Below are 25,007 nucleotides of genomic sequence, written 5' to 3' on the forward strand. Positions count from 1 at the left end.
GTATCAATGTTGCCTTATGTTGCTGTGGGTCAGTGTCAGGTTGCCAAATATTGCCTTGCATATTTGACATAATTCATTATGCAGAGAAAATAAGGCTGCACCCGTTGTACTGCTAGGGGTTGTACCCGCAGCAGATGCACCAACCTAGGCCTATGGTGCCCCACAACACCATACCCTGTAAAACCTACGGTGCTTACACAAGAGTTGGTAGATGACAACAGTGTCCCTTCCTGTTGGCTATAAGAGGCTCGTTCTTGTTCGAGAAGCCGGAGGTCATATGCCTTTCATGGGGGTGACTCTGAGAACTTTGATCCAACTGAACTATACTCTGGGTACACTGATGAGCAAATAAGCTAAGGTAACTAAAGGTAATTAACAGAGCACTCGTTTGGTTTGTGAAAAATCCTAAATGTAAACCTTATTAAAAAGTAGCATCTACTATGATTATCATCAGATGACTCTATGTCACTGTAAAGCAATAATCCAGACCAGGTCTTTCCTTTTACAAACCACTTAAAACTAATACTTCACTTCAGTTCGTTTCACTGAAGTGATCATGACTACCATTCCATGACTGGAGAGGGTGATTGATACATCTGGCCCTGGGTCCGACTGAAAGCATGCCAGCAACGTCACACTGACTAGAACTACACGTGGTGAAACGTATCGGTAATTGAGTAATATTTTTCAGAGCTGTCTGTTTTTGCTATAAAGTCAAACCAATTTTCAATGAAAACTCTGAAGATGACATTGATCAGATTAGTGGAAATCTGCTTGGTCATAACTTCTGCCTTAGTGCATGGGCGACGTTTCTTTAGAGTTACCCTTTAGAGTGGATGTTTTACATACCTTCTGCTACTGGATGATGGGCTGTCGTGGTACCAACTACCAAAACTCAATTGTGTTTGCAAAATGAGGAACTGATAGGTGGAGTGGATTTTGTTGTGTATTGGCTTGACTTTCTGCACTCTGTTTTCCCCTTGGCTCAACGGGAGTGTTGGCTAGCCAATGTAAGCGGGACAGCTTTGTGAAACGACAAAGGATGCATGTGTACATGTCGAGTAGTGAAGAATTTCTTCCAAGTTTAATTTCGGCAATTCTCAAATCAGCACTTTGTCACTAGCCGTGTCTCTTTGACGTTCACTGCACAACCATGGAACATATACATGCACTTCACTTCTCACACAAAAAGCGGAAACATGCTGCTCAGATAGTTGCATTTGAAAATATTGAGAGAGACAATCTACACATAACACAATACGCATCAGCTTTTGGAAATGTACAGATACACAAAAGAAACACAAAACAATGACTTCCATTTTATTGTCCTCACCCCTAGGGTTCATGTGACTGTGGGAATGTGACTGTTTCGCCAAATTATCACCCTAGACTCCTGTTCTTAGCTGTGTAAAGCTTTACAGTAGCTAGAACTGAAAGCTAACCAGTACCTTACATGCCACTAGTACAGGCGATTGGGATTGACCTGGACCTTTATTGAATACTATCCTGAAGCCGGTGTTGATGCTCGGATCCTGCTGGAATAGTCCTGCACAGACTTATTCCAGCATCAACTCATAGGTATCTTCATATTTATATTCTAAAACCCCTAAGGGCAATGGAATGATGGAAAACTTCTTATGTAACAAGAGATTGGTGATCAGTGCGCAAGAAGAAGTGTAAGTGACTTTGTTTTTTACTTTTGCCAGTTATTTATCACAATTTCAAGACGTCAGACTTGTATTGTCTAATTATCTAAAATGTTTGATTCTCAATGCACAGGACAGATGTGCTGAGCCTCAATGTGGCACCACTGTAAACGCTTTTTCTTCAGTGCGTGTAACAGGACCCCCTGCTACTGACATCAGTCCTCAGGGCAGGGACAATACAATTGTACAAACAAATCTCTAGGCAACTAATCTTTAATGTAGCATTATGTAAAATAATTGCTAATTCATTGTCGTTGGGCTACATTTGTGTCATGAATTAGACTGTTTCAAAACTGTCATGTAACTGTACAGACATTGAACACCATTGATTTCAACTATATTTTGATAGATTTAAAGATTATTTTATAGATTGTTCTCATGTGTACACCCAGTCTTCTTTAGAATGAATTAGCAATTATTTTATATAATGCTAAGTCAGAGTAGTTGCCTAGGGATTTGTTTGTACAACCGCTTTCTCTTCAGCCTCCTTCCACTCTTCTGATCAAGTAGGTAACCCTTCCAGGTCACCAGGTCACCACCCGTCACACCCAAAAGACTGCATGCAGATAGGCTAACCATGTGCACCAGCTCATCCACCAGCTCCTCTCTCGGTGAACAAAACGGCCTCCACTTACATTACCAAGGGAGCACCACCATGATTCAGCTAATGCATCATGTGAAATGTTTAGTGTAAACACTATAAATGTCCCGTAATCTCTCCTAAATCCCCATTTTGCAATCAATTTTCTAAATAACTTTACTATGCATTAGTTCTCATTGTTACTATGAATCTGGGGCATATGTGTGCTGCTTTTCTCGAATAAGCAGCTTCTTTTTGATGATCCCGTCCCTTCTTCTTGACGGAACTAGAAGTCACAAATGAGTTTGGTAATCTCCTGATATCAGGGTACCCATATTGTTTTGTAAATTATGTGGTTAATGCTGCAATGTTTCACCAATGCATTTGCCCGCATTCGCCTGTCCTTTGACTAGCGGTAGACATGAGTAGCATTAGGAACTAGCCTCTATCTTCTGGACCCTATGGTTTAATCCAATTCCTGTTTCATCAATATTTTGGTTTTCTGGCATTGCTATTCATTTATAAATAAGATTCAAAAATCTTTGCAGTTCTATGTAATTTCTCATACTTAAAACTAGCAGAAGAATGTGAGTGTGTGTTTTGATTATGATGTATCAATAAATGAGCCTATCATTGAGGGAGTGAAGAAAGCAATAAACTCAAGAGTGCAAAAAAAACCAACCTCCCTATCTAGAAACGTGTCAACGAAGAGCACTGCTACTAGGTGGGGCTGTGTCCTGGTTGGGCCACTTAAACATGGGTTCGAGCTAGTACAATCAAGAGACTGCAGATGATGCAGGACAGCACGGTCAAGCTTTTTTTGACATAGTGATGCAAGATCATGTTACACCAGCTCTTATCAGATTGTGACATCTGCAAATAAATGTGCTGATTTTATCGTACCTAGTGTTGGCAGTAGATGTCTGTGCGACCTTTCATGTCTCAGATTCATATGAGGTCTGGTTCATAAGTGTACCAATTGCTTGAAGTGTTTATTCCCAGATATTTCCCGGATGAAAGGTGCTTAGGTCACGGTTGGCATGCCAGTGAGTAAAGTTGGGGAAAATTCTCCCACAAAAGATGTAACAGACAAAAACAATCTTAGACTCACAGTAAGAGAGTTTTAGCTAAGTCTGAGGATTTAACGTTGTTAAACACTTTTATCATCCGTGGCTTCCCCCAGAAAGCTCCGTGCCTAGAAGAAAACCCTTGGGTACACATGTTGCATGGCAAACAAAACCTGATAACATGGCATGGCCTAGCAGGATATATTAGCATTCTGCGCTGCCTAAACTATCAGCCAAATACCTAGTCAGAGGTGTGATACTACTAATGGAGATAACAATTCATGTAGTGTTAATCCCCTCGGATCCAAACGCCTCTTTACGTCTAATAAGGGTGTCAGGAAAAACAGTTATGTTTTTCATAGTTTTTGGTCAATTATTGTGTCTTGAGTAGCTTTCTGAATTCTAAGTCTCGTATTTGTCTTACATTCCCCTGGAGAGGAGTTCATATTGCAGGTGGCATGACTGAGAATTGTCTCCATCCACTGTGGAATGATCATGTTGTGTAACCAATCTTAATGTGGATATAAGGATGTTAAGTGTGATCTAATTTTAAAGTGCAAGAGATGTTTTGTATGTTACTATGTGAAAGGTTATGATGGTTTTGAATTAGATTTTTGCTGCCACATCTAGCCATTGTAGACTATTGGGATGACATACACAGAATGGGTTCAGTGGGAAAATCATTCTCATCTTTATTGCCTTCATTTAGAAATAAAAAATGACACCATCTGCACCATCTACCTTACAAGGCTTCCATTTTGCTTATCACTGGTACCATTTTGCCATTCTCTGTTCTGTAATTTGGAAGCTCAAAGCTTTCTCCACTCTCCTCATATCTCTTAGAAACAGGAATGCTATTTTGTATGCCTCTTGCTTAAATATTCATGTTATAGTAGGATCAGCTTTATATTTTGTTGGTTTGATCATCAATTGTTTGGTTTTAAAGATTTAGGCTGGTAAATTACAATCTAGGCTTTTCTGTGACAACTTTGGGCTCCTCATTACTGCCTTCTTTTTTGCAGATAATATATTTTGAGAGGCTGAAACGTGTTACATAGTGTTATCAATTTGACACTTTTTTACCTCGAAGAACTTTTACATGTTTTAATTCTCTTATGCAATATTAAGGTATGTATATGTGGGAGGATCTTTGGCTTTTAACAAGTTGCAGGCTCCCTTAAATGTAATTTTGTTACACATAAGGCTGCTTTTTTAATGAGTCTGTTGTCCAAACCCAATAAGAAGTCTTCTGTTTGGTCGTGTGTTTGAGCTGACAGGTTAGAATCCAGACTTTTGTTAAGATATGCTGATGCTCACATTGTATGGGTTTTGCAAGAGGGAGCCAGAGATTCAAAAGATTAGTTGTATAAAGTTAGTGCTGTAGTTGAACAAATTTAAGAGAAACAAATGTAGTACCCAAGACTGCGGAACTCTGGAAATGGTGGATGTACATTGGTTGGTTGAACTTGCTTACACCTACTAGAAATATGTTATCTCGGAGTAGGGGCGCAAGCTATCAATATTCTAGATTAGTTATCCTAATAATAGTAATATAGCACATCATTATTATTTTGTGTTCTGAGGTGTTGGAAGAAGCACCTAGGTATTACAAGACCAAAACCGCCCTGTTGCATTTATTGCTCAAGTAGACAAGTTAGTTCATCATACTCTTTGTGAGTTGAATCATGTCCATTATATCTTGGATTTCTAAAAGTAAAGCTGTCATTGCAATAAAGCAACTGGTGTCCAGGATTTGTATAGTTCAAGCTTTTTTGTTGGTTTGTGTGGGACTATACCACTTGTAAAATAATAGTTAATTATTTCTTTGAACAAGGTGCAAAAGTTCCTAAATGTTGGACTTGGCCCTTTTTTCAGGGTCATCCCAGAACATTTTGCCTTCCTTCTGTATTTCTTCTGACCTGTTGTTGGTGGTTTCATGACTCTGGGCACGTTATCACTGCTGACCTGTGCTAAAGTGCATATGCTCTCTCTTGTAAACTTGGTAAGATTGGCCTACACCTGGTTGGCATACTTAATTTACCTGTAAGTTCCCTGTGCAGTGGTATCCCATATAACCAAGGCTTGTAAATTAAATGCTACTACTGGGTTTTCAGCGCTGCTTGTGCCACCGACCGAAGTAGCCTTTCAAACCTGTCTCAGGCCTCTGCCACTGCAGGGCCTGCCTGCACAGTTTACTGCCACTGTGACGTGGCATGTAAAGTAGTTGCCATGTCTACAACTCCCCTGTTACTACATATAAGTCACCCCTAGGGTAGGCCCTAGCTAGCCCATGGGCAGGGTGCTGTGTAGATAAAAGGTAGGACATGTGCATTAACTGTGTGGCATGGCCTGGTGGTGACAAACAGCCTATTTGGTTTCTCACTGCTGTGAGGCTGTCCTCTCATAGGGTTGCATTGGGGATTCCCTGAGTTGTGCTTCAGTGGTAATTTCTGATCTGAGAGGTGTAGCCAGACCATGTTTGGTATGTTTGGAATAGTAGTGATAAATCCAGCTTATTGGTGAACGAAGATTTATTATTACTATTTTAGAAATGCCACTTTTAGAAGTGGGCATTCTTGTGTGTTTATGTGTCTTTGTGCCCTGCCTGGATGTGTATTAACCATTTGGTTTTGACTGACAGGAGAGATGGGGATGTGCATTCACTCTAGACAGTCACAAGGGGGGTTGAGGTGTGTCCTTCCTTTCCTAGGTGACTCAGCGCTAGGCTGAATAGACCTTGGCTGAATTTAGAGTAGCGGGAGGAATTACCCCTGTGCCTGAATAGGCCTGGTCTGCATTTGGAGTTGTGGGAGGAGTTGCACCTGCACCTGAATAGGGCTGTGCCTGCCTTCTACAATGCTTTCTCCATCCCTGTGTGGTGTGTCTGAGGCCTGGACTGGAAATGTGAATGGGGGTGCTGTGCACTTCAATATAGTATTTGAAGTGCCCCCAGAACAAAGACATTGGTACTATAAGTACAGGGGATGTGACCCCGTGAAGAGAGGAAAAGATACTGCGTGGGAGAAGACCATTGCTGTGCTGGCAGGGCACCGCCACTGTGACTTTGCTGTGTGTACTGATCTGCTACAGGGACTGCATCTATGCCCAAGGACCCTGTGTGTTGGCCTGCTGCCTCCTTTCCTAAAACTGAGTGCCCCATTGCTCTCAAAGGAGTCCAGCATGAAAGGAGCGCTGTGGAGTGCTCCTGGGGGGTGCTCTGGTCTGCATAGAACCTATTGTTGGTGACTGCTGCATGGTCCATGTTTTGTGTCTCCATGGTGGCAACAGGCTGAGTGCTTTATTTCTATTGCCCTCAGAGCGTGCTGGGTGAGCGCTGAAATTCATCCTGCTGCCCACAGAGTGGGCTCACTCTGTGTGACCAGGGAGGAGTGCTTTCCCTTGCCCTGCAGCGTGGACAGCGTCCACACTCACCTGGCGTGGCCGAACATTGGGATAGGAGAGCTGAGGGAACAAAGTGATCTCAATTTCGTATTCTTGCATCATCACTAATTGCTGCCGCTGGGGCTCTGCTACGTAGCCCCAAGCTGCCACACAACGTGGAAGCATTGAGGAATCCCAACCTGGTAGGTCCTTGGTATTAGCCATCAACGCCCTCGTCACAGATGGGTGGGGCCAAAGAGGGCAGAGCTGACGGAGACTTCGCTCCGTGCTCTGCTGGCCGCTACCCCTTGCACGGAAATAAGCAGCTGCACTGCGTGGTTGCGGGCAGCAGCGGGTCATAAAGCCAGGGCTGATGACCCTGGCCCAAGGGAGACTTTTGTTCCGTACCTTCTCGGCCCAGGAGAGGGTCCCACCGGAGCGCTGTGTGAGCCACCAACATTTTCATCCTCAGCAGCTGCTCTGCGGGATAGAGGGCAGCTGTCTTTGCTGGGGATACTTGTGAGGGGTGGAACCTCAATGGAGGCCCTCAAATCCTGGAGGCAGTGGAAGTACCCAGGAAGTACAGTAGTCCCTGGCATAGGCGGGCAGGTGGCCCAGAAGCCTATGTAGGAGGTATAAGGTTACCGTGTCACCTGTAATAAGAGCACAGGTGCCACTCTTTGCATTGTAGAAACCCATGGTAATGGGTATGCTGGTGATCCTCATATTTCATGGCCTGCTTATGATCCCTGTGTCATACCTTGCAGTTTAAGCCCTAATGTGAATATATATGAGGTGTTACACTGCCAGTAATGATACTACTAGGATGTGTGTACTCTTCAAGTATTTACTGTAGTCCACTCCTGATGATATGACAATTGCCGGATTGGCAAAATGATTTGTGTAATCTATGTGATGTCATGACAAGTGCCTAGTGGCACAGTGATTTATGTGATTGTGGTCTAATGTTTTAATGAATAATACAACGGATATTGTATCACTGGTTTGTTTATGTGTTGCGCAAACACTTTACACATTGTCTCTGGGATAAGCCTGACTGCTCTACCAAGATACCACAGGTGTGAGCAGGGGTTATCTTCGGCGTGTAACTCCCTTACCTAGACTAAAATGGTGGGTTCTGCCTCGCTTCGGTGCATACCCTATCCAACCAGAAACCCCATTTCGAACACTAAACATACTTTTATAGTTGTTTTAGTGCATGGGTATGTTGGACACCCTGGTGCATTTCAGGATCTGGTTGTTCTCTTACTTCCAGAGGCAGGCCACTGTGTAAAGGTAATGTTTTGGCCATGCTGATCATTTTTTAAGGGTTTATCTTTTATTGAGAGATGTTGTTCCCTTTGCAAAGTTGGAGTGTTGACAGGTGGCTGGTCTGAAGAACAAAGCTGGCCCTGATTCTGTGCATAATATAAGCGATGAAGCTACAGTTTTCAAAGTATTACTTTCTTATATACTGTTTGATATGACCTCTATGCATCATTTCTGCTTGAAGTGCTCAAGAAAATGAAAAATACAAATATGATGTATTTTAACTTTGGTCTATAGCAGGCTTCTCCAATGAGTAGATTATGAGCAATGGATAGTTCTCCAGTTACCTGTAAGTAGCTCTCCTGAATGCTGGTTGCTTTGGTATGTATACCAAAATTGAAGAGTGTGTATTCAAGACAAAAATATGTGTAGTTTCAGAGATAATAACTCGATTTTTGCCAATAAAGGCTGATATCCAAAAATATATTTAAAACAGATATTTGAAAGGTAGATTATGTGACACTGGAGACCCAATACTAATAACAATAATTTGGTGCCAGGGGCATTGTAACTATGGCAGTTATGTATTATACATGTAGAGGTATTCCACATTTATAATGCACTTTGTACGTGACTGCTGCCAAGAATCCCTGATTCACTGAGGTGAACACTGCTTGTAATCTTGCATAGAATAGGCACTAATGTAATCTTGTCTGATGTGGTCACTATAGCAACATTAGCAGCTCAGGATAATTTTTGTTTAATGCAAGTAGTTCTCATTATAGAAAAGGTTGTAGACCCTTGGTCTACTGTAACTAATGGTCATAAGTGATTTCATCGTGGGTAAGTATTTTGTGTATATAAAATGACAGGCTTGACTTTTGTAGTAGATAGCCTGCCCTTCCAGCCTTGATGAACAAGTTACTTACCTTCGGCATTGCTTTTTCTGGTGGATACAGTATCTGACGGTGGATTCCTTACCTTCTGAAAGCCCCCTGCGCCAGCATTCCGCTGAAGTTCTTTCCTAGCTCTCCCACGTCAACGAGGACGTCATAATAGCACGGCTCCGCTTGCGACTACCAATGACGTCATCGGAGCCATTCGAAAATCTCGTCGGCGTGCTGACGTCAGTTCCACCCATTTTTTCTGTGCCACTGAGGAAAACGGGCGGACCGACACATTTTCACATGTATACATAGTATACTAAGTTCATAGATACAAATGCATAACCAATAAGGGCATGGAGAAAAAGCAACAGACCAAGCATTTCCCACTATTAAAACATAAGCATGATTAGGACATTAAAAAATACTCATGTTGAACAGTAAAAGCATCTGTTGGTAGAAACAGGTGGACAACGGGGAGGCGGGTGGGACAGTGAGGAATCCACAGGCAGATACTGTATCCACCAGAAAAATATTACAGAAGGTAAGTAACTTGTTCTTTTGATGGATACTTCTGCCTGTGGATTCCTCACCTTTTGAATAGAATCCCCAAGCCGTATCGCTCCCCAAGGAGGGTGTCCACCTGACTAGACCAAAAAATCTTGCAAAACAGATCGAGCAATATGGCCACCCCTCCTAACCTCCGAATCCAAGTAGTAAATGCTTGGTAAAAGTATGGATGGATGCCCAAGTTGCAGCTTTACAAATAGCAATAATAGAAACACCTCTAGCCAAATCAGAAGAAGACTTAGCTCTGGTGGAATGAGCTCCGATACCTTCAGGAGGGTCCTTCTTGGCCAAGGCTTAGCAAATCTTGATTCACAAGATGATCCACCTGGAGAGAGTCCGCTTGTGCACAGCCTTGCCTTTCATCTTCCCAACGTAGCCCACAAAGAGCTGATCATCGAGTCTCAAATCTCTTGTTCTGTCCAAATAAAAGCTGACAGCTCTCTTGGGCTGTAAACGATGAAGTCTCTCCTCCTCCTTGGAAGGGTGAGCGGGAGGAAAGATGGTAGGTAAGGTAATGGACTGTCCTATATGGAAAGGAGTAACCACCTTAGGAAAAAGAGCAGCCCTGGTCCTATGAACCAACTTATCTGCATGAATGGTAAAGAAAGGAGGTTGAGAACTAAGAGCCTGAAGTTCAATTACCCTCCTAGCCGAGGTAATGGCAATCAAGAAAACCGACTTGAAAGAGAGAAGCCTTAATGGGCAACTATAAAGAGGCTCAAAAGGAGCACCCATTAAAATGGTAAGGACAAGATTTAAATCCCACTGAGGCATAATGAAAGGAGTGGTAGGAAACCTATTAGTAAGGCCCTTAATTAACCTCATAGCAATGGGGGACTTGAATAAAGACGGCTGATCTGGCAAACATAGACAATCCGACAAAGCACACAAATATCCCTTTACTGTAGCCACAGCACAACCTTGCTGGGCCAAAGAAAGAGAAAACTCTAGAATATTAGACAAACAGGCTTTCAAAGGATCAATGGACCTCTCTCCACACCATTTAACAAATCTGGACCATCTGGAGGAGTAAATAGACTTAGTGGAGTATCACCTGGATGATAAAATAACATCCACCACATTCCGCAGAAGGGAGAAGGAACTCAGGTTGCCTTGTTCAATCTCTAGGCAAGAAGGTGTAGGCTCTGGAGGTGGGGGTGTAGAACCTGCCCCTGTGACTGCAAGAGGAGGTCTACCCTGAAAGGGAGACAGAGTGAAGGGTACGATGAGAGGTGAAGAAGATCTGTATACCACACCCTTGTTGGCGAATCCCAGGTGAACAAAAATATGACTTGGGCCCGGTCTTGGTGAATCTTCCTCAGAACCCGAGGAATCAAGGGTATGGGAAAACGCGTAAAGGAGCAGCAAACTGCATTCCAACTGAAACGTGTCCCCCAGTGCTCCCTACATCGGATACTGGAGACTGCAGAACAAGGGCAGTGCGCGTTCTCGTGAGTGGCAAATAGGTCCAACCAAGGAGATCCCCACATCTCAAAGATGTGATGGACCACCTCCGGATAAAGCCTCCACTCATGATCGGCCGAGTAATGCTGACTGTTACTGTCCGCACGAACATTCAGCACACAGGCTAGATGATCTGCTAACACACAAATCTGATGGACCTGAGACCAGGACCAGAGTTGCAGAGCCTCTTAACAGAGACAATACGACCCCACTCCTCCCTGTTTGTTACCACATCACGGTAGTGTTGTCCATCAGGACCTGAACTGGCTAACTGCAAAGGGAAGGAAGGAAAGCCTTTAGTGCTGAACGTATCGCCCACAATTCCAGAAGGTAGATGTGAAGCAACCTTTCCTCTGGAGACCAAAGACCTTTGAACTCAAGATCCCACAGATGAGCACCCACCCTAGAGTGGGGGCATCCATGATCACTGGGGCCACCTGCAGAGGAGGCTGAAAGGGCTTTCCTTCAGACAGGTTGCCCTACACACTCCACCAAGTCAGTTCCGCTGCAGCGTCTCTGGAGATTCTGACCTTCTTCCCGAGATCTCCGTTGTGTTGATACCACTGCCTTCGGAGGCAGCACTGGAGTACCCTCATATGCCAGAATGCATGACTGACCAAAAGTATGCAGGAAGCAAACAGACCGAGCAGATGTAGAACCTTCAGGACTGGAACCACGGCTCCATTGTGAAATAAAGGAATCATCTCCTGAATGTCGAGAATCCTCTGCGGAGGCGGAAATGCCCAAATCACAGCAGTGTCCAGTATTAACCCTATGAACAGACTGCTCTGAGAAGGCACCAGGTGAGATTTGGGTACATTTATCGAGAAACCCAATTTGAACAACAGATACGTTGTCACTTGCAAGTGGCGCAACACCATCTCCGGAGACTTGGCTTTCAAAAGCCAGTCGTCCAGATAGGGGAAAACAGGAACCCCTGAACTTCTGAGATGTGCTGCTACCACCACCATCACCTTTGTGAAGACCCGAGGAGCGGAAGTCAAACCAAACGGAAGAATCGCAAACTGGTAATGTTGCGACCCCACCGTGAACCGGAGATACTTCCGATGCGACTTCAGGATGGGAAGATGACAATACGCATCCTGCAGATTGATGGACACCATCCAGTCTTCCTGTTGCAGTGCAAGAAGAAACTGAGCTAAGGTTAACATTTTGAACTTTTCCTGCCTGACGTAAAGATTCAAAATCCTGCGGTCCAAGATCGGCCTCAATCGACCGCCCTTTTTGTGGATCAGAAAATACCAGGAGTAGTACCCCTGACCCCTCTCCTGCTCTGGAACCACCTCTATCACACCTTTCTGAGCAGTAAGTGGTTCTCTGAACACCAACCCTGGTGAGGAGGGTAAGGAGGAGGAAACTCTAAAAAAGGGAGGGAGTACCCATTCTCTACAAGATTTAAAACCCAACAGTCTGAAGTAATCGATTTCCAAACTTGTAGAAAGTGAGACACCCAACCCGCTAGAACTGCTTTCCTGAGGCACCAACGGTGGCAGGGGGGAAGAAGAGGAAGAGGGCACTACTGCTGGGCGGCTCCCCTAAGATGTCCTCTATTTTTACCCCTGTACGATTTGTACAAAGGATTCTGCTGTTGGCTCTGTTGAGACTGTTGGCGGCCACAAAAGGAAGGAGCCCTTCCAAATCCACAATATTGCTTGTGGCCGTATCCTCTAGACTGTGTTTGAAGGCCCAGAGATGTTAGAGTCACTCTGCTATCCTTAAAGCGTTGCAAGGCAGAGTCAGCTTTAGTGCCAAACAGTCTCTACCCATCAAAGGGCAAATCCAGCAGAGTTGCCTGAACATCAGGAGAAACTCCGGGTGACCTGAGCCAAGTTTGTCTTCTTGTTGATACAGAAGACCTCATTACACGAGCCACAGAGTCAGCAGTGTCCAGACCGGATTGTATCACTTGATGGGCAGCAGCCTGTGAATCAGAAAGGGCCTCTAGGAAATTATTCCTGTCATCTTCAGGCAACTTTGGAGCTAACTGCTTTACTGAGTCCATCAGAGCATGAATATACCTCCCAAGAAGACATGCAGCATTAGTGGACTTAAGTGCCATACTCGCAGAAGAAAATACCTTCTTTGCCACTTGCGCCATATTTTTTAGAATCCCTATCACCTGGTATATTAGGAAATTAACCAGAAGATTGCTTTGACCAAGAAGCCTGGACCACCAAGCTTTCAGGTGATGTGAAGACAGAAACGCCGGCTCCCCAGGAGTAGGTCTGTACTTTTTCCAATGGACCAAAAAACTGCAGAACAAGTCAAGGGTTTCTGCCAGACTTCTAAAATAGGCTCTGTTAAAGCCTCATTGAAGGGTAGACGAGATTTAGAAACTGCCGAAGATGTATTAAGAACCTTAGTCAAGATGTTAGATTTTACCTCAGCTGTAGGTAACTGCAGATCAAGCAAGTCAGCTGCCTTCCTTATTACAACATGATAAGGAGCAAAATCCTGCAATACCTCAACCTTTGGAGATGAGAGTTCATACTCAGAGAAGTATCCAATCCACTGGCCTCCTTCAAACTCCTCCACAGATTCAACAATCTCTCCTTCCTCCTGTTCCTATCAAAATTCCTCCTCTTCAATGGGCCTCTGTGCATCCCTTCTAGAGCGCTACTTCAGAATCGGCAGCGCCAGACATGGTGCCAGTGACGAAGGCATTGGCGTCGATGGAGGACCTTCAGCTTCAAATTTCGGTGTCGATTGAATCCGGGGCGGCGCAGACTCGACAGCCAAAGGAGTCCAAGGAGCCGTAGTGGAGGACCTCGGCACCAGAAAATGCCAAGCCGTAGTCGTCTGCAAGAATAGCACGAAGGGCGCCTGGGCATACTGGTGAGGTATACCCAAATTAAATTCCAAAGGATCCACAGGCCCGAAGGCGCACCAGATGGATGAAAAGCCCTGGCAAACATGCTAAACATCGCGTTTAAAAAATGTGTAAGGTCTGTTCCAGGGACAGGAAAGGGAGGATATGGATCTGCACCTTCCTGAATCACCTGTGGCTGATCTGGAACCTGCAGAGCCGGAGAAGACGGTACCCGAACATGTGAAGCCACACGAACTGGAGACGACACCCTGGGCGTCAGGAGACTTACTGGGAGCCAGACAACCTTCAGGTGTAGAAGGGCCCTTCAACGCCGGTGACCGCGGAGCCGGAGATTGAGCCGGCGTCGCCCGTGGAGATGGAGTTACAAAGTCTTGCCGTCGAAGCTGCTTAGCTGGAGAAGGCGACCACGAAGCCTTGTTCTTCGATGAACGGCGCTGAGAACATGTCTCTTTTTCGACTTCTTGTATGTTCTTGACTTCAAAGTGTGAGAGCCTCATGTTCTTTAATGGCTGTAGGATTCATCTTCTTGAGCTTCGACACTCATCGACGTCATGATCAGAAGACAAGCACCAAAGGCAATATTCATGGGGATAAGTGATCGACATGTGACCACCATACTCCCTGCAGGGATTAAATCTGGACTTCCTAGAAGTAGCCATTAGAAATCTTCAAGGAAACAAATGAATAATCACAGAAAAAGGAGAGTCCCTAGAAAAACCGTTACACGTCTACGGCGCAGAAAAAAGGGAACAGACGTCAGCACGCCGACGAGGTCTTCTTATGGCTCCGATGACTTCATTGAAAGTCGCGAGCGGAGCCGTACTATTATGACGTCCTCGACGACGTGGGAGAGCTAGGAAAGAATTTCCACAAAATGCTGGCGCAGGGGGTATTCAAAAGTATTCAAAAGGGGGGGAATCCACAGGCAGAAGTGTGAGCATGGTTTCCAGCCCTGTTAGCTTCATGTGTTTTGAGTGTCTACATATTTTCCCTGAGGTTATGTTAAGGCTATTCAAATAATTTGTGCTAGATTAACACTGCAGTAGGCGTGTTACTGATCGGAACAGCTTTGACAACATCAGACTATCTGATGAAACACCCAAAGCTTAGGTCGGTATCTTTTTGTACTGGAAATCCTACTGTAATGTCTCTGTCCTCCTGAGGACTGTAACGTCCTATACACTGAGCTCAGTGTATGACGGCACTCTGCTTCATCCTGAGGGTCTCCTGCTCTGGTACTTTCCCTTTGGTCGCAGGACTTACGATTCACAAGGCTAGAGAACAATTAGGGACTCAAGTAACCAATCCAACAAAGACAGAATATCTGTAAATGACTGCACATTAGTTAAATGTGTCTCAATGTGAGTTTTGCCTATAGTCAATGACTGTCCAGAGAGCCAATTTGTGTCAACCGAGGACTACTGCCCCCCACTCGTTGTCCAGTTCCAACAGACTGAGAATGCCCGTCAAGTCCGCGGATGCAAAGTTTCTTACGTGCACATCCCTTTAAACCTATGTAATGCTCATTTCGTGCACTCAATGGGCACTAGATTTTAAAGTAACTCTAACTGTTTGTTAGAGTAGGCATGAGCATAGCATGAGCAACATTAAAAATGCTAATAGGCCATGCTTCTTGTAGTGTATGCTTCATGTCTACTGTTGCTTTCATTTAAGGTTACCATCACGTCATGTAACAATGAAAGGGCGTTAAATAAGAATACATTAGAATGCCTTTCAGCTTCAGGGACGTCTAAATACTTTATCACTTTAGTGCCCCCATATATTACTGAAGCATTTAACCACGGATCAGTCCTGACCGAAAGTAGATGACTAGTGAAAGCCAAAGCCAAACAAGCAATGTGCAGCTAGGTGTGGTCGGCATGACTAGGTAATCTGCGAAGAAGGAACTACTACGATACCCATCTTTAAGGTTGTTCCTTGCCTCGTACTCTGTTTAATCCCCTGAGTCATCCTTTATTTTGAACATGTTATGAGCCAAAGATAAGAATGTGGGAGGCAGAGAATGCAATTAAAACATCTTGTTAAAATAATTACGAAGATGATGTTACTGAAACTGCACATAGGCATCCTTTTCAGGCAGCGCTCGGTGAACTCTGTGGCCCTGCTACGCCGATCTGCCTCCGAGTGACTTATTTAGAATGACACCGAAAGCAATTTACACAGTTCAAGAGACAGTGGATCTAAAATGCATGCAAAGAGCAATGTATTGGATTCAGACGTAGCTAGAGTGCTCGGATATATCCTCCTGACTGGCAACATAACCGAGTAGCATGCATTTCTTTAAAAGTTAATAACTCTACTGTAAAGTTCCCTTTCTTCTATGGTTGGAGGAGGAAGACTACAGAGAAATGTTCTAGTTCACGCAGAAGTCAAAGATCTTTTTCTTACGATTGCTCAACACAGCTTTAAGCACACAACCCGAAGTAATGAATTCATTAGCGGGCGATCATATAGGTCAATAATAGGGGGTGTTATTAGTACTGTAGTGTAGTTTTTATGGATTCGGCCAAAATGTAAAATCACAGCGTTTTAAATGCATGCAATAAAATGCTGTCTTGTCAAACTTCAATCATTTGTGAATGGCATTTCGGGATCAATATCTAGGGGCTTAGGATATATTATCATTACAGTTTCTTTGGTGCATATTTGATCTCTTTCTAGGAGGACAAAGGAAACCTGCCTTCTACTTGCTCTGTAACATTTAAACATATATGATATAGAAAAATAGGCCAAACGTGCTCCAGTGGAGTGGTTGTCCTGAGCCTTAATACCCTTATTTTCTGCAGGAACAGGCCCACCTTAATAGAGATGGTGCTCAAGATCAGGCAGGCAGTCAGGCATAAAATGCCATAGATACTTACTTATTCCCATTGAGATAACCCCGCAAATGCTGACCACAAACAAATAGGGATGAGGGGAACTTTGGTCTCTTTCTTAAAAAGTGAAAGGTAAACACAGATGTACTGAAACATTCAGATAGTTCATAAGTGTATCAGCAAATCAATTTTAATTCAAGGAGTCGAGGATGAATATAGCATTGTAATTGTGTGATTCACTCATAGCAAAAGCTGGAGCAATAATGATAGTAGACAAATTCACTAGTCAAAGATACCTGGATTACTCACACAGTCATTAATTATCCAACACTGACAGACTGACAAATATATCAGTGCATAAGCTAGCTCAACAAAAATTGAAGGGATTATAGGAGAGTCTCATAAGTAGGAAATATGGAATTGGCCATCGATTAACAATCCTTGTTATAAGAGAATGAATACCCCTGTTCTGAAAAACGTTCAAGCCTGGTATCACAGGCTCTGGAACAACAATGCCAAGTCACTTATTATGCCCCTGTCACTCTTATAGAGAACCTCGGCGTTCCAATGGCGCATAAACCTGTCTATAAAATAATGACGGTGGGAAAGATTAACTTAAGTTGAAGACAGTGGAACCCTTACTGAGTATCTAGATAGACAAATGGAGAGACTATTTCTTCTGATCAATGCAGCGCGTCTCTAGGGAGTGTAATTACTAAACAATTGCCTGCACAGCTGAAAACGAGGAATCAGTTAGAAGAGATATGATTTTCGGTTCTGGTTCAATTTTTTTAAGATATAACTTATGCTACAGTTTAAAGGGTAGACTGTTCAAAATACACACCCCAAGTGAGTCCATTGTTTAATTAAACTTAAACAGTTCCATGGAGAACACCATCACCAAGGTAGTAGAAAAAAAAATTGAACTGATAAAGATTGCTGAACATCCGGAAAGTCTGAACAAATGCAAATTAACCTAAACGTAGACTAAAATGTTTTTGCTTGCAATCCGAACACGAAAAGAAACTGGAATAGAAGAAAACATATGTACCTGTCTGCACTTGATGAAAAGCAGTTGCTTTGGTCATGTTAGGATGAAAATGGGTTCATGAGGAAAATGCTGCAAATGATATAATTCTAAAGTTCTAAAATGCTAGTAAAGTCACTTGCAGGTACTATTGTCTCAAGGTAGATGCATCCAGATTCAGAAAGACACCCACCTCAACAATCATTTTCTCTGGAAAGCAGACAAAGATAAGGAACGCACTTGTGGCACATACAAGATGGGCCAAAGCAATCTCTATGTTCAAGAGCGACCTGAAACAACAGTTTTCTAGAGACCTGATGCAATCTACATCCCTTCCTTCAAAGTGTAGAATATATATGCCTCTCTCAATGCATTAGGTTTCTCTCAACAGCATTTACACGATACCATCTTTAACAGGTACTGTTGTACAATGTTGTAAATCACTCTTCCACCCTATGGTCGGAGTCTTGCTCACACTATATCAAGGGCTAACATAAATAAATAAATTCATAGCCAACTAAATATATAAAGGTATAAATTAATAAATACATATTTTGAATTACTGGAGACATATGAAGGCAGAATATTCGAGAAGGTCTGGACTTGTACCAATATTAAAAAAGTGTAATACAGTAATTACTACCTCCAAAGCTTTACTTGAAATACCTAGCAAAATACAGGAATAAGTGATAAGGGAATGTGCAACACAGTGGGTAATTAAATAGACACGGGCATGGGTTCGTAATAAACCATATCACAACAATTAGTTGTTGTTCAAAGTGAAGTGGACAAAGGTGATGCTGATTACTGGACCAACTTTGGCTTCAGTAAAGCATATGCTATTGCATAACCGAATAAATAAATACATAAACCGGTAAAGTTTCTCTTCAAAATGAAGACTTTGCTGCAGATATAAAATTGGTTATGTGACGTGGAGGGCAAAGGGCGAAGGTGCAGTATGTTACTGGTGGAAAGTTAAAAGTGGAGTGGTGCAGATGTAGTTGTTAGTAACATTAAAATTTGGCTTTGAATTAAATGGCCACCGGAGAGGGCATCCATAGCTTTGTTGTGGCATGCTCCATTAAAACAAAAATTGGGAATGCATTTAACTGTGCACTTGATATAGAAGGAATACAGAAAGACGTATAAAGACAAGGAATGTTGTATCTATAGAGTACGAGTATGACCCCATAAAAATGTAAAGTCACTTAACTTGGGTCTAACATTTCAAAATATAAGTGAACAATTGGAAGCTAACAGATGGACGTTAATTACTCTCAGTTGAAGTTATGGCAGAATAAGGCACTCTGGATAGGAACATCTAGGGATTTTGTACTACACACTTTAAGGTGCTATAGTAGAGATACATAAAACAGAAATAAAGATTTATTATGTACATTTTATAATCGACCTTTAAACATATATTTAAAATACTGCGTGGAGTTAGAAACGCCCCAATTGAATACAAGATTGTTACAAAAGAAAAAATACATGAAAGTGTAATAAAGCAAATTACAGTTATACAGGATACAAGCATTAAGAACAACTAAAATAGGTGAATATATCTGTGCTCCTAATGAAGTGGTGCACCAGCGAGTACGCATTCAAATAGATATTTATTGCAACCTAATCACCAGGAAGGGATTGCTTACTGAAGGCATGTACCTACTGATCAAGAAGGTTGAAGATTAATATTGCTATAATTGTTTCAAAAAAGAAATTCAAGTTAGATGCCAGGAGCAAAATATCCATTGGGAAATGTTCCTGGAATCTAAGCTTAATTTCGATTTTATTGAGCTGGTGAACTACTGAATGAGCCTCTCATGCAAGGTAGTTTACATCCCAGCACTGAAAGGTAAAATTAAATATCCCAAAATAGCAGGTACAGTAACATAGCGATAATTATGACACCACAGCATGGGGTTGCACATGATTATATTATGGTTGTAGAAGAGCGGGAAAACTCCCACTTAGATGTTATATCAATAATTCCCCAAAGAAGGAATGGTTCTCCTAGGTGCATTGTGACTTGGAAGGTACTGCGCATGCACACATGGGGTGACAGGAGTCGCTATGGCCTTAGAAAATCACCTCTAGATTACTTTGATAAGATTTTATATTCTCTATTCAAATGGATCAATTGAAAATCAGCCCCTTATTTAAACACTAACAGGGCATGTCAGTGGACTTACCTTTATTGCTGAGTTGCTGGCTATATTTGTGCAGATGTTATCATTGATTCTGTGTGTGCACCCACTAAGAACTAGACTCAGCGCAAAGTTTCATGATTGGGACATCCCGATCTGTCCCCATAACTGAGAAGTATTATTTGGGTGAATTGTATTAGTGGTGCAATCAGTTTGACAACAGGGCCTTGGAAATGCATCAAGAGAAGTACTGATACCAGTGTCTTCATTCTGATTGACTCAGTTTGGCCCCTTATTTGAGGAATGACATACAATATGTTTCAATATACCTATATTGAGCTGCTAAAATCACTTTCTGTATTGACTATCATTGGGCCACTGTAATTCATACCACTGTTTGGACGCTGCTTCGCTGACGGAATGCATCGCTGGAGCATGCAAAAGGGGCTTAGCATGTTGTTTCTAAGGTTTTCAGTCTCCAGTCTAAGGACTCAGTGCAGAACCTCTGTCTCTCGATTTGTGTGGCAAGCTAACGAAAAAAAGGAGAAATTGCTGACAGAGGAGCTGGAAACGGGAAATTAGTATGTCTTTGTTCCTACCAAATTTTATGAGATGTACAATACAGATGAAATCATTAGAAAAGATTATGTAAGATTAACGTTTTTGACTTTGAAGTTGGAGTTTCTCTTCCTGCGAATATCATTTATTCTAGCTTGACTTACTTTTCCATGTCGACTGCTAAGTAAACAGGAACATTCCAAAATTCCTCTGTGGTGAAACTAAGGCCTTAACATGCAACTATGCATAGTGGGAGAAGTGTGCTTATCTAGGGGCTTAGGAATCCTGAATTATTTTTGATTTGAGCACTGATTGTGAATACTTCGAGACAAATGATTTCTCCCAGGAGGGTTTGACCAGCAGAATGATTTTAGGCCTATTGACTCTAGACTTTCTCAGACACATGATTTTGTGGGTGTTTGGGGAATATTCTCTCAATTGATTCCAGAGATAAATTAGATCTGCTCTCGCATTCATGTAAAATAGTCCTCTGTAGCAGAAACTCCTCAGGTCATGCTAAGTCCTATTTTCTAATATGAATAATCACGCTGCAGATGAAAAGTCCTTTATTTAGAACAGATCCTTGTTCACCCTTGCCATTTTGGATGCTAAGCATTTGTCTTTACCTCACTTGTGAGTTTACATGAGGCACACTACTTACATACTTAAAAACATTGAGCTATACTGAATGAATTGCTTCTACATTTGAGGCGATGAATGTGACTATTAACAACAATAGTTTTCATATGTGCCTAACCTTGAAAACTTGTGGGGTTACGGCTCCCAAAAGTGGAGATGTTGAGACTCGTGGTCCAATTACTAGGAAATCTGTGACACCTCCTGGAAGCTCTGTTCTGGTTGAAATACTTAACTCCAATTACATCTCTAGTTCATCAATTGAGAAGTTGAGCAAGAATGTGTTACATGCTCCCCCTGCTTTAATAAAATTGCAGAGGAACTGAAACCCATTCCTATTGCACATGACGGGGTGGAGGATGTTGATATCGGCTTGTCCTTACCTCTTCAACACAATCAGAAGTGTGTTCGTCCTAGGGAAAAAAATATGAAAAGGACAAAGGGTCACTGTTAAAGAATAAGAAATTTAAAGTCCAGTGCACCACCACATAACAATGGTCTAGATGATTACGGAGTGGATTAAGGACTCCTTGAATTTTCAGATTCAGCTGCAAAGCCTAAGAATCTAAAAAAATTGTAAATTTCTAATTTTACACCTGGCTCACAAATGGCTTCACTAATGTTTACTATAGCCAGAAGTAAGAAGCCAGTAGTCAGCAAAAAGGTATTCAAATTTATTGTTTTAAAAGTGCAAATTGTTCAGAATAATGAAAGCCTAACTAAGACCTCTTTGTCTTTCCATGTCACAAATTAGATTTTGTCTTCTGCAGCAGTGGGGCGTGATCTGATTGTATCTTGTTATAAGCTCTCAAAGTCCATTGTGTGATGTGAGCATAGTGATTGGATCAACTCCGGTTGATAGTTATAAAAATAATTCTAAGGTAATTGGCATTTTATTTATTTATTTATAAAGTTTTGTATAGCACGAGCACAAATTCCAATCTCTTCCCACTCTTTCTTCTCTATGAAAGGAATGAAAAGGGGTCATGGCTCAAGTAAATAAAACTCCAATTATCAGACTATATAGTTTGACTCATTATTTATCTGGTAAACCGCCTTAAATAGAATTCAGTTTCTTCTATTTCTACATCATCTTATTTCCCTAAGTGCTTGCTTTTGCAAAATGTCTTGATCATTTCCGTTAAACCTGTTGAGAGTTAAAGAGAGAACTTATTATGGCCTTTTTTGGACACTGTGGTTTCCAAAAATGATTCTTGAAAACACAGATTATTTCCATAATAATTGAACAGATAAACTCCTGGCAAGGGTGAACAAGCCAAAGGTTTTACTTAATACCACTAAGATAATCACAATGTTGCTCCTTCTTCACAGGTTAGAAAAACGGAAGTTGATCAAAGAGATAATAACTGTGAGGTATGTACAGGTAGTTCCACTTGGGACTATTATGACTGAATGCACTCATTAAGGCCGTAGAGTTCATTATGTTGCCTATAATTCCAAAAGTAAAAAACATCTAGTGATGACACACTGAAACAAGCTTATAATTTCCAGTCCATTTTAAGGCTATATTACAACATACGATTGAACTTCCATCCTTGAAACTCGCTTTCCACTATGTCTGTTGTCTCCAGGGTTTATGGGAAATTTGAACAATCAAGATGTGTTTCATTTTTGTGGGTAAACGTTTCAAATTCTAGTTTCTGCTTTCTGCAGTAGTTGTTGCTATGCATGAACATGTGTTTTACTTGGTATGTACTTTTTTTTAACAGCTATTGAACGAGCTAATTACAGACCAAATGATGACTTAATCTGAGTATTTCTTGTGGAATATAGGTTCAATCCAGCATAAATCTTCTTATGTGTTCATATAGTCCCTCTTCAGGCTTGGCAAGAACAATATTATGCAAGTGATTTCGTGAATTTGTATTTATCTCTATCCAAAACGTGTACTGTTCATCTGATTACGTAGCTAGAATAGACCATTCTGACATAACAGACACATCTTGATGATTTTGTGTTACACACCAGTGATTGTAATGCAAAATACCCATGGAATGCTTTTTAATCAATTGAGGACATACATTTTTTATTATACATTGCCAAGATATTCCTACATATGTTCATCTTTGACCATGGAGGTAATGAGTTTTTTTTAATTGATTGTATTGATTTGTCCAATATAACCTCTTGAGTATATGAGTTAATTGACCAATCAATAACTGGAACCTTGGAAAGATAAATCGAGTTTTTTGTTAGATTTCTGCTCCATAGGACTGATTTCGGTTGAACTAATTCCGTTCCTGCTTGTTCCTTTATTTTGCTCTATGATGTTTCAAAGGATACGCTCTTGATATGTGTGGAAGGATAGTGAGTGATCATTGTCCTCACAATATATTCAACATACCATCACTCTAGTGCAGGGAACTGACTGTACACAGTGGGGCAGGATACATTTGCCTAGACAGAAAAATGTAAACTACATGGTAATTGGTAATTACTGTCCTCAAAGCATTCCTTAAAGCTAGTGGAAAGATTTTAGGCCTAGATTTTGCTCAACCATTTGATGGACTGGGCTTCTTTTTTATAAACGTATTTGTCCCAAACGGTTTTTAAAGGTCTGTGACAGTATATGTATGTACTTGCCAGAAAACGTGCCACTCTGGTAGACTACATTGAGGCTAGCAGCTACAGAAGCAAATAAATAATTTCCACTTTGAAAGATTCCCCCTCACCATCAGCTGCCTTCAACTCAACAACACACTCAGGACGTCTACAACAATCTCTCTCAATTTTTCAGCAACACACTCACCGCCATTTACAGCAACTGCAGCCCACAACCACACCTGAAAGATCTCACCTATTGTCCCCCGGTTTTATCCAAAGAAACAATCCAAACATCTTGGCCCATCATCACCCCAGCAGAAACTACCACCACCATGAAGTCCATATATCCAGGGGCCCCATTGGACCCCTTCCCTCATCACGCCTACTCCAGGAGACTACATCCCATCAGTGCCAGGCTCCCACCCATTCTGAATGCCTCCACTTCTACTGCGACCATCCAGGGTGCTTGGAAACTCTAAAGGTGGGAGGAATGTTCCATTCCGCCCATGGAATTGGCAAACTTTTGCTACTCCGCGTTAGTCTTGTAACGCAGAGTTCCGTCCAAATTCTGGCAATCAACGTGTGGTGCATTTTTCCCCACAAGGCTTCAAAAATGTGAGCATGAGCGAGATTCAGCATCCCTTAGTCATGGCAGTCATGAGTGGGTATGGTCAGAGGGCTGCTTCTTAAAAAGATTTGCTGTAGCTCGAGTAGATTTTCTACTCACGCTACAGAATGATTGGACACTGTTGCGCACTGCATGTTGCTGTTTGCGCAGATTTTTCAGCACTGCTTGCGCTACTGGTGCTAAATTGCAGTACGGGCAATGTGATGTGCATATTTTCTGGCCGTTGGCGGACCTCCGCTGAATCTCATGTAGTTTTTATTTATCTCAGCAAATTTCACCAACCCCTAAGAAACAAGCAACTGTCCTCCCATTGCTGAAGAAACTTTCTGCGGACCCTTCAATGCTCATCAACTACAGACCATTCTCACTTCTACCATTCCAAGCCAAGGTCTTACAGAAAAACATCAACAGACACCTTACCGAATACCTCAATGACCACCAACTGCTTGACACCGCTCAATTTCATTTCAGACACAACCACATCATGGAAACCGCCCTAATTGCTGCCACAGATGACATATACATCACTCTGGGCAGGGGAGACGCAGCCGCCCTCAAGAACACATCACTGTGGGAATCCATCTGGCCCCCAACACAGTTAGGGCCGACAAAGCCAAAAATCTCTTGATTATCATCGACAGCAAACATGACTTGGCCACCCAAGTCAATTCCGTTCCTGCCTCATGAATCCATACCATGAAGATACTGAGGACGATTTTTAAATGACTCACAATCAACATCTGGAAAACTGTCATTCATACCTTGTTTACATGCAAGCTGGACAATGGGAACACCCTCAATGCGGGGATCAACAAGAAACTCACCAGAAGTCTGTGG

General features: G+C 42.2%; 1 protein-coding gene across 4 annotated transcripts in view; it reads right to left on the bottom strand.

Annotated features, from left to right (window-relative positions):
- GRIN1 (glutamate ionotropic receptor NMDA type subunit 1) overlaps positions 1 to 25,007 on the bottom strand; it is an 851,805-nt gene that overhangs the window by 18,474 nt on the left and 808,324 nt on the right. The window contains exon 21 of one of the 4 annotated variants that reach the window (XM_086921247.1): positions 21,361 to 21,390. The exons of the other annotated variants lie outside the window; for them this stretch is intronic. Within the exon in view, the coding sequence (XP_086777373.1) occupies positions 21,361 to 21,390 (30 nt within the window). The remainder of the gene's footprint in view (positions 1 to 21,360; positions 21,391 to 25,007) is intronic. 4 annotated transcript variants of the gene reach the window in all.

Source organism: Lissotriton vulgaris, chromosome 5, assembly GCF_964263255.1.
Source record: "Lissotriton vulgaris chromosome 5, aLisVul1.2, whole genome shotgun sequence".
In the NCBI taxonomy this organism is placed as follows: Eukaryota; Metazoa; Chordata; class Amphibia; order Caudata; family Salamandridae; genus Lissotriton; species Lissotriton vulgaris.